At 38.3% G+C, this 10,746-nt stretch overlaps 1 protein-coding gene and 1 long non-coding RNA gene across 6 annotated transcripts; both read right to left on the reverse strand.

Moving 5' to 3' along the window:
• Positions 1–2,004: 2,004 nt before the first annotated feature.
• On the reverse strand, positions 2,005–5,989 carry LOC131323183 (uncharacterized). 5 transcript variants are annotated; one of them, XM_058354867.1, is made up of 6 exons: positions 5,807–5,989; positions 5,283–5,359; positions 3,311–3,381; positions 3,102–3,226; positions 2,331–2,372; positions 2,005–2,186 (listed from the first exon to the last, which is right to left on the reverse strand). In XM_058354867.1, exons 1-5 carry the CDS (start codon positions 5,833–5,835, stop codon positions 2,333–2,335), a joined length of 342 nt encoding a protein of 113 aa, XP_058210850.1. In that variant the 5' UTR covers positions 5,836–5,989; the 3' UTR covers positions 2,005–2,186; positions 2,331–2,332. The 5 variants fall into 5 exon arrangements, 2 of the variants coding, with proteins under 2 accessions (XP_058210850.1, XP_058210851.1); XR_009199107.1 differs by lacking the exons at positions 3,311–3,381; positions 5,283–5,359; positions 5,807–5,989 and adding exons at positions 4,284–4,355; positions 4,437–4,794; XM_058354868.1 differs by lacking the exons at positions 3,311–3,381; positions 5,283–5,359; positions 5,807–5,989 and adding an exon at positions 4,284–4,364.
• Positions 4,436–4,800, reverse strand: LOC131323184 (uncharacterized). The gene is made up of 2 exons (XR_009199109.1): positions 4,753–4,800; positions 4,436–4,528 (listed from the first exon to the last, which is right to left on the reverse strand). It is a non-coding gene; the product is annotated as an uncharacterized LOC131323184 (long non-coding RNA).
• Positions 5,990–10,746: the final 4,757 nt, after the last annotated feature.

Below are 10,746 nucleotides of genomic sequence, written 5' to 3' on the forward strand. Positions count from 1 at the left end.
ACATGACCGATTAATTTATTCATGTTTTTCATGGATACACCATGAAAAACATGGCCAATTAATTTATTCTTGTTTTTCATGGTCGATTAAAAACATGGTGTATTCATATTTTTCCATGTATTTCGATTAATTAATTAACGTCTTCATGTTTTTTTATTAATTTATTTTCATGAATAAAAATAGTGTATTCATATTTTTTATATAAATCATGAATTTTTGTGAAATTGGTCGAACCATATTCCTGTAAGTTTATAATATAATAATACGACCAATTTATGAAAATTCACGAAATTAAGGAGAGAGAACGGTTTAGAATATATCCATAAAGGATTTTAAAAATTAAAAATTTCCCCCATTTCCATCCATGATTTTAGGTAACTATAATTACTAGAATTCCACTAATTTAGGAAGAAAATATACACCTAAATATGAATATCTTATATATTAAATGGGTAATATAGGCAATTCACCACCTAAAAGGATGAAAACATAACTATTCAAAAAATGCCAGATGAAAACTTACAAAGAGTTGAATCCGAGAACTATTCTTTAAGTCTTTCCAAAAAAACCCACTCTAGCACCTGAATTAAAAAAAAAAAAAACTTGTATTACCAAATGCACTAAGAGTCTCAGGGGATTGAATGGAACGACCAATTTAAATTTAAATTTTAGTTAAGAGATATTCAACTAATCAAGCTCCATGACAATCAAATATTAAGCAATTAAAAAGAGCCAAGACAAGAAGATTTATGTGGAAACTACTTAGGATCAACACGGTCTAATCCTACTATATATCCATAAATCAAAAGACTACAAGAGATACCAATTTAGGATTTACCCACAAGCCTCTTGTGACACCTAACTTTACCTTTTGATGATGTAGCACCCCGTGCTCCTCTATGATTCCAAGGACTCCACAAGCAAGCACATCTTGATCTATGAACTAAACCGGTAACGGATTCAGTCGGCTCATATAGGAGCGAAGGCAACATTAATGTGATACATGAAAAATGTGAATGTTTTTGCAAAATAATCAAGGGAGACTTAAATATTCATTCTCAAACCTCATCTCACTTAAGTATCCATCCCGGCCATTTTGAATAGTTAAGTTTTTATTCTCAATTTTTTTAATCCCAATAGTGCCCTTATATAAAATGTTAGGTATTATATATATACTAGCGAATGTCCATCCCTGAAGGCACGGGTCGAATAATGAGCAAAGAGAGGACATATTGTAAAAAAATGGATTGGAACATAGTAAACTACAGTATATGCGTAAGACAAATCGAGGTGCAAAAAATATTCAAGTAGGTAAAAAATTTCTAAAATCCATAAATCACCCAACACACGTAATAAAAATTAACTATTGTCAAACAAATATATATTTGTAAAACTTAACCTAACAAATAAAATGTCATTATGAAATTTCCAATGTCTTAACAAAGCTCTTATCACGATGACCCCATTGTTCCTTTGCCAGTCCTCGACATTCCTACATAAATAAGATTAATAATTATTAAATTCATCACCAAACACTACAAGAAATCATGGTTTTCCCGGCGTTTTTTAAACGCCGGCAAAAGTGAAAAAAACGCCGGGAAAAGTCTTCCCGGCGTTTTCCGTAAATGCCGCGACTGCCCTAGTCGGGAATACTTTCCGGCGTTTGCAAAACGCCGGTAATAGTCCCGGCGTTTTTTCCGGCGTTTAATAAACCCCGGGAAAAGTTTTCTAGCTAGAAAACATACCGCTCCAGCGATGCGTTTTTTCCGGCGTTTTATAAACCCCGGGAAAAGTTTTCCGGTAAGAAGACATACCGCTCCGGCGAGGGAATTCCCCGCGTTTAGTAAACGCCGGGAATAGTCTTTTATTTTATTTAAAAAAATACATATACCAATTTTACCCATTTACTATTATTTTCACCTATATATTCATAATTCATTAACACCCGCTCACATCCAAGGTAACAAACATATAAGTAATAAATAACAAATACACACATTCAAATTCATTAATAATCCATAGGATTGAAACATCTAACAAAAAATTTAGCAACATCCCAACATCATGTTACATCATGTCCACAATTTACATTCACACGAAGCACAACGAGGATAAAGAAAAAAAAAATTTCAACCATGGAACTATAGTATTGCTTTTGCCAAACATGGATGAGAGTCCCAGACACCCTAAGAATCATACAAAAAAGAGAAATTAGTTTAAACTGATGGAGGAGAAATAATAGAAAAAAAGTTAACAGAATAAAGAAGGCTTGCATTCCTAAAAAAACATGGTTATTTGCAATCTGCACTAGCAAAACTGGCAACCCAAACCTTTAATCTCTTTCCAGTGGAAGACTCTCGAGGAAGAGCCACCTGCAAGAGGTAGGCAGAAGTGCTTAAAATTTTACGTATAATTGACCTGAAAGGAAATTAAATTACATTTATGGAAAATTAGCTGCTCATTTCTCAGTACCATACAAATGGATACACCAGAACATTCACCTATAATCTACCTTGATTCCATTGTACCCAAGAAGTTCACCAAACCCCCTGCAGTTCCACACTTGCAATTTTCCAATGAAATGGAACTCAAGTACATTGCATCATGTATGTTCTCCATCAGTCTAAAATCTAAAACATTAAACTAGTAACCATATTTTGTTGCAATGGAGAGAAATGGATATAGAAAACAATTGACTAATAGAGTGACACTTTATAAGGACAATCGTCTCTCACCTCTAATTCTGTAATTCATGCGGCATGCTTTTACCAAAGTTTACACCACAATGGTTGCCAAAAAGGCCCGACAAAATAGAAGACTCTTGCACATTATAATTACTCTAAAGCAGGAAGAGTGCAAAATAGTTCTGATTTCTACCATATATGATGTTGTATCTCTATCTACTGAACTCAAATCATAATTCATATAGACCGTAACAAAACGATAGAGTCTAAGGTACGATCGAAGTAGATCCTTTATTTTGTTTCATTTTCCCCCTCCGTTTTCTCAGCAACCAAACAGAATATGAGAAAACAATGAAAACAGTAAAATAATCGAACAAAGCTCATAAATCGAAGGTTAGATCAAAAGTTCTCGTATACCTCATAACTAAAAGTGATTTGTTGTCAGGAAAATTCTCCTTGAACAGCTTATTGTGAGCTTTTTGCCGCCGATGAGTGACTCCGACGCCGGCGCCTCCATGATACAGAAGAAAACATAGAGAAAGCTACAGTGAGAGAAAACGAAATCAGAGAAGAACTATACCAGCAGAGAGATGCAGAGGTAGAGATGCAGAGAGAGAGAACTATACCCGCAGAGAGAGAGAGAGAGAGAGAGAGAGAGGGAGAGAGGGAGAGAGGCGTTTGAGGTAGAGAGCGGCGTCTGAGTAGAGAGAGATGAGGGAACTAGGGTTATTGTGTGGGATTGGGGAATTTCGGGGGAGGGAAACTTTGGGCAACACAAAACTACGTCGTTTCATGTTTAAGGGTTAAGTAGCCACCTCCGCCGTTTCTTTTGTCCGACTGCCGTATGTGCATTATTAGCTATTCCCGGGGTTTTCGGTAAATGCCGAGAATTAAATGCGGGAAATAGCAATTTTTCTTGTAGTTAAAGAAGATCAAAAGACACAACTTTTATTTGAACTCGATTGATTCTTTCAAAATTACAAAAACACTGGCATCTATATACAATCACACAACCACATGTACATCCATACCTACACACACATATTCGGACTAGGGCGTTATGAATATAAAGGCAGGGACAAATCTTCCTGAGCAACAGAAATGTGATCAACACATACCTACAGTGTACATGCAAAAGTACATATAGGCATTAATTCTTCTGAAAATTTAGAGTGCAATTTAAGCCTAAAAACATGTGCCTTCAAAAGAAATTAGTCATGTAATCACGCAATATCTCTTTTGATTATGTATTGGAAAGTAATTACAGAACGATTAGCTTTTATGAGTATAAAAACAAAGACAAATCTTTCCGATCAACAGAAAATTAACACATAGGTCAAGTTGTATGTACAGGCGCAAAATACATATACGCCTTAATTAATTCTTTTGAATTCTTTGAGGGCAAGCAAGCCTAAAGTAAAAACATGTGCCTTCACTTGAAAATAAATCAGTTCGGGTAATCACACAATACAACAGCTGCCGGAAGCGGATGGCGGAAAAGCATGTCCTTCGGCCGAAGTTTTTAGTCTTACTGAAAGATTAGCTTTCAACTTTCAATTCATCACTAACTTAGGAGTTATAAGTTCTTGTTGCGCATACCTTCTTATCTTTCGGGAAATTAATGGATTTCAAATATGCTGCAGCGGCAAAGGACGACGCAAAAATTTCTTCCTGATACATGGGGTTATCTTTTGATTAAGAAGGATGACATATACTATCTGAGAATTTAGAAGGCAAGGGCCATGAACTAACCTCGTTGACATTAAGACCAAGTGTTTCAAACTTTTCCCATATTGTTTCCTGGACTTTGTGGAGTTATTGGTAACAAAGACTAATCTCTTTCCCTGGAGAACAAAGAAACCAAAAATTTGTTTAAGAGCCACAAAGCACTGCATTAAACTTGAAATTTCATAGCCAATCATACAGTCAAAATACAAAAAATATGGCTTCATCAGGCTCATTGTTCTCAGAACTCGGCTAAGAAAAGGAAGGATCAAAAGGATTTAACTATTTAAGGGAGGAATAAACTGCAGTTCTATTATTACGAACCATGATTCACAAAACAAACTGGACTCGTCTGCAATTTGTCCCTTCCTCTCCATTTCTGAACATAGCTCTCTCTCCATTTCTGAACATAGCTCTCTTGACTCCTTCATCATTGATTTTGGTGATTTTGACATTTTGGTCCCAAGAGGATGTCTTGCACTTTTAGCTTTATTGTTTCTCTTCATAAGATTCATGTTAGAAGAGCAGTTCAACTCTACAGTCTCACCTTTAGAAGTATAATAGGCATTACATGAAAACCAAATCAAATCAAATAAAAAACAAAAGCAGCCATGAAAAGAAAAAGCATATGAGAACAAAGAAAAGATAAATTGATAAAATTAGAGCATTCATAAGGGCATATCCAACCCTTACTCAAAATAATAAGATTTACGACAGATTCAATCAACACTTAACAAGCAAAATATTCCTATGAATCCAACTAGAGTGTCAAAATTACTCAGTTAGCATTCAAAATTCAGGCAATACACACACAAACTGTATACCAAATCAAAAAACTCAAAGCGTATACAACTGAGTAAGAGAATTAAATACCGAGATCATAATTCACATGGACACAAGATGCAATTGAAAGTACAGAGCGATCGATCCAAGTGAACTTAAACTGCAGACTTGAAAGAGCAAAGAATTAATTGCACACATACAAATGCATAATATCTATATGTCTATGTATACGCACAAAGAGAGATAGACTCTCGAAATTAGGGCATAAAAGAGGATTTGACAAAATCAAACACAGAGAGAGACTCTCGAGTCACGAAATTAGGGCTGAAAAGAGAAATCAAAAGATATGAACGCCATAGACTTTCGAAATTAGGGCTTAAAAGAGAAATCAAAAGATTTGAACGCCATATACTCTAGAATCGACAAAATCAAACACACACAGAGAGACTCTCGAAATTAGGGCTGGAAAGAGAAATCAAAAGATTTGAACGCCATAGACTCTAGAAATTAGGGCTTAAAATAGTATTGACAAAGTCGAAGAAAGATTCAGATTTACAATTCTTTGAGCTCAAACAAGAGATTCAGGTATATCTGATTTTGAGTAGAAAACTTACTCGGCGTTAGAGGAAGCGCCGATGTACATGCCCCAATGACGCCGGTACCGGTTTTCAAATGTCGTGAGATCCCCTTTTTCTTGTAATGGTTTCTGAAGCAAGAATACAATCAGAACTTTTAGGGTTTGCTATGAACCAGATGAGAGAGAGAGAGAGAGAGAGAGAGAGAGAGAGAGAGAGAGAGAGAGCTTACACTGGTTTGAGATCTGTCCAGGAGAGGCAAGGGCGAGAACGCTAGAGAGAGAACTTACACTGGTTTGAGATCTGTGAGAGAGAGAGAGAGAGAGAGAGAGAGGCCAGAGCAAGAGCGTGGTTGAGAGAGAGAGAGAACGGCCAGAGCAGGAGCGTGGTTGAACCAGGGCTTTTTCGATCTCTGGGCTTCGGAGAGGATTTTTTTTTTTTGAAGAGGCTTCGGAGAGGATGGAGGCCGGGGAAAGTTTTAACCTTTCACTCCGCGCCCCCGGACAATAAAATTTTACTTTTACCGGGGTTTTTGTCAAACGCGGGAAAGGAAATGCCGAGAAAAAGTCCTTTTTGTTGTAGTGAAATATGAACTGACAATGAAATCAAAAGTTTGGAGGGTATTTTGAAATTTTTCCTAAACTCCCAATTGAAATACTTTTTAAGATACATATGTTATTCTGTTAAAACTTTTAAAAAGTGTTAAATTCACTTTGCCGTGTTCCTAGTATTTCTCCTGGTAATGGATACCTCATGTGTCATGTCCAGACATGTCTCCACGTGTTTCCGTCGGGTCGCGTGTCCTCGCAGTGTCGGACCACAAAATTTATCAAAAAATTAAGAGAGCTACACAAAATTGGGCATAAAGAATTAATTCACTCCCCAATATTTTCACTCTGTCAAACATGCATTTTAACAAACACAAAATGAGCATCTTTGAAAGACAAATAACAAAAGTTATGGATCAAAAAAATTCCCGTCCTTAGATAATTAGAATGAAGAACCAGCATACCATAAAGTAGGTTGCTATCACTGCTTTCTCGAAGATGTTAATATCACTGCTTTTAAAAGTGAAGAAAAAGATGGGTAGAAATCACCTAATTTCATTCAATAGTTTTTAGAAATACGATGGAAAAGAATGGAAGACTTACTTAAAGTGATATATGAAATGTGCAGTCCTAATGCATGTGAAATGCAAGGAAAGATGTACAAAAAAAAAAAAAAAAACCCAAAGTCCAATAATCTGTAGACACCCCAATCTGGGCTTCCAGATTAGTTTACTTACGGTATTTGATTCCCCAATGATGAAATGGATCAAAAACACCCCGGGAATGATAACGTGTTTGAGTTTTGAGTGTTTGCAAAGCCCTTGAACCTAACCTAGCCTAAGCCACTTCAAAAGAGCCAAAAACCCTATTGGCACGCGTTGGTTGAGAGCCCGTGCGTGTAGATCAACTTGACAAGTGTTGGTCAATGGTCAAAGCTTGACCGTTGACCGACGCGTGAGTAGGTGGTACACGCGCGCCAGGGTGCAACCATCCTGCACCAGGGTGCAACCATCCCGCGCCGGAGCGCACCGTCGCGCGACGGTCTGACTCCCGTGCGCAATGGTCAAACTGCCAGGTGGTGGTCAACAATCAAAGCTTGACCGTTGACCATCGCGCGCCAGACTGACTCCATCGCGCGATGGTCCAAGCTGTCCCCATCACCTTTATCAGCTGGGAAGCTTAGCCACCAAGCAAACCTCAGCCAGCCTCGTGGACTGGCTGAGCTCCTCTCCTTGCACCAACCAGATTCACCTCGCTCTCTTCCTATAAATACCCCTCTTCTTCTTCCATATAAAAGGTTCAAGAATTTCAAAGGGTTACACTTTGGGTTACCAAATTTTAAGTCCAAAGAAGGATTACACTCATCATCCTCCATTTTCACACTTCAACCATCCAAGAACAAAGCTTGTTCTTCCTCCTCCAATCATTCAACCACTCAAACAACCTCTCACTCAAAGCTCAATCCCTTTCAAACTCAATCTAGGTATAGCTTACCTACTGTTTTCTGTTCTGATCCCTGAGGGGGGCTGGCAGGGCCAAGGCTGCTAATCAATACCAGTCCTGGTCCTAAAGCTGGCAAGGTTTCAAAAACTGTAGAGGCAAGAACCAGCGCGCGACGGTCCCATATACGCGCGTGACACTCTCACTTCATCGCGAGATGGACCGCGTGGGGATTGGTTTCTTGCTGTTTTTGTGTATTTATTTATATATAGATCACTGTTAAGTATGTTAAAAGCCAGTTTACTGCTTTCCTTTGTTAGAAACTGCTAGTTTGTTTGTAGTTAATTTGTGTTTCTGCTATTTTGGAGTACCCCTGGGATCATTCTGGACATGTACCAGAACCCAGAAACGTGTAAACCAAACACTGATTAAAAGGCTCAGACCATTGCACGCTAGGGCGCACCCTCGCGCGACAGACTGGCTCCATCACGCACCAGACTACCTCCGACCAGTGAGTGGCCTTGCATGAGTAGCTGGGCCTTAGGCCATTATTTTGTCCCCACACTGTTTATGGGGTGTTTTATTAATTTGTAGGGCTTTACAGCCTTTAAACTGTATATTATGCTGCTTATAACTGCTTAGTTTGTCCTGGGTGTGCACTGGTCCTTCCAAAGCCCAGAGGGTTTGAGAAAAAGAGCTGTGGGTTTGAGCTCACCGGCGTGCGCGTGTCTTGGAGTTATGCGCGCAAGAGTAAACAACATGCAGTGACTTGTTCAGTGCATGCTGGTTTCTTCTTGCGCACGCCATTCCAAAACAAAGGCCTCCCAATTTGTTTAAACTCCCACAGGAGTCTGTTCTCATCCTATACTAACTGCCATCCATGTTATTCTATCACATCCCTGCAAACATGTTACAGTTTTAATCCCCTTTAATTATTCCCCCGCCCTAATTGGCTAAAAAATTGATTAATCAAACGGAATCGTAAACATTTTTCGCAAATGCCTAAGTAAAGACCAATCTCTGGATTGGGCGAGAGGGGTGCCTTAAAACCCTTCCCCTCTCATTACCTGGCTCCCGAACCCAGATATAGTTATGACGGACTGGTGCCTTCACCTTTTTCAAATCAAACAGCGCAGCGAGCGTTTCAAGTTCGGTTCCTTGGGTGTCGGACCTTCAAACCCAAGTGGCGACTTTGAATTGAGCGCTCGTCTGCCAAAAAAGCGCGCTCATCGATCCGCCCCTTCTTTTTCTGGGCACGCTGCCCACAGTGGCGACTCTGTTGGGGATCGAATCAATTGTAGTTTATACTTAGATTTTAATACGCTTGAGAACAATCCCACAAAAGTTTGTCAAAATAGTGAGCTTCGCACTACTAAAGAAAGGATTGGTGATTTAATAGGACCTCGTGTCCGGCCATCCTGACTGGGGCTTTTCTGATTATTCTCTTGTGTAGTTTCTTCTAAGTATAGACTAAATAAAGAGAGCTAAATTTGAAAAGGCATTTGCGAATTTGCGATTCTATTCCATTAATCAATTCTTTAGCATTCTCATTTGCATCGATGTGGGATAAGCCTCGTTGGATCATTTTTGGCAATCCGGCACGGTTTACCGGAGCCCGGGGACTCCGAATGACCAACAACCTTCGACGATGATGAGTCATTCTACCGTTTGACTGTTGCTCTGCAATTACGCAGGTAGTGGGAGGTATATCTTGGCTTTAGTCCGCGGAACCTGTTACAAGCCAAAATAGGCCTTTGCATATACAAAGCACTAGCACTCTTCAAACTAGGACAAGTACCTACAGGGTAAGATTGTAAAGCCCCTGAATTTTGGTCAATAAAAATTTCGTTAAATATTTGATTTTTATTTTTACTTTTTATATTCCTTCTATATTTTCGATATTTCGTGATAATTAGATTTTCCCTAAATTTTAACCGTTGGCTAAATAGTTTCCCGAGCACATAGAACTAGATTCTAAACCGATTAGTTAGAAACCAACTACCTAGTTCCTTGGATCCTTTACCCATTAGGTAATAACCGTTAGGGAAGTTAGTGACCCTTGGGTAATAGAGTCTTACGACCAATAAAGTACCGATGTGACTAGAGAATCTTCTAATAAAGTTGATTTGACTAGTCATAATAAAGGAATCTTGTATCTTGTTTTCTAGAAGCCAACCTTGTCACTTCAAACTTTCTCATCAAACTTACTTTATTCTTTATCCATTGGTCCATAATGTTAGGGTAACTTTTGTCCATTGGTTAATAACCTTTTCATTATTATATTTTGTTTAAAGTACATATAGGACATGTAGTCTTTAAAGAAATCTTATTTTAAGTATAAAAGTACTTATACTTCTTTTATCCAATGGTCTTTACCCGCTAGGAAAATTATTACCCATTGGTTAATACCATTAGTCATTCTTTGATTGACTTGTACTTGAAAGACTAGAAGATTTAACTTGTACCTTGAGATTCTTTTGTACTTTAATATTATAGTTTAAACATGTGCTTATTTGATTTCTTTAATGTGGGAATCTTGTACTTGCAATCTAGAAAGATTCATATAGTACTTAATTGTAGTTGTACTTGGTTATATACACACACACATATATATATATATATGTGTGTGTGTGTGTGTGTGTGTATACTAGCATGAGAGAGAGAGAGAGAGAGCCATGGGAGAGAGAGAGGGGGAGGCCGGTTGGGAGAGGAAAGAGAAAGTGAGATGTGTGCTAGTGTGTAGTACACTCCACGCTACTTAATAGCCCTAAGCCTATTTGCCAATGACAACCTATTGATGGGCCATTATGACACAATCCTAGCCTTTGTTAGCCTAAGATTTGACTACAAGCTAGACCTAGGTTGTAATTACCTAGATTCACCTAAAGCCTAAGATCTAACTTGATTCTATAGCCTTACACCTAAGATATGATTGGACAAGGCATGGCATGACATGTGATGTAATTTGACAACTTAATGGAGCAAATCCAT

Source organism: Rhododendron vialii, chromosome 4a (assembly GCF_030253575.1).
Source record: "Rhododendron vialii isolate Sample 1 chromosome 4a, ASM3025357v1".
Lineage (NCBI taxonomy): Eukaryota > Viridiplantae > Streptophyta > Magnoliopsida > Ericales > Ericaceae > Rhododendron > Rhododendron vialii.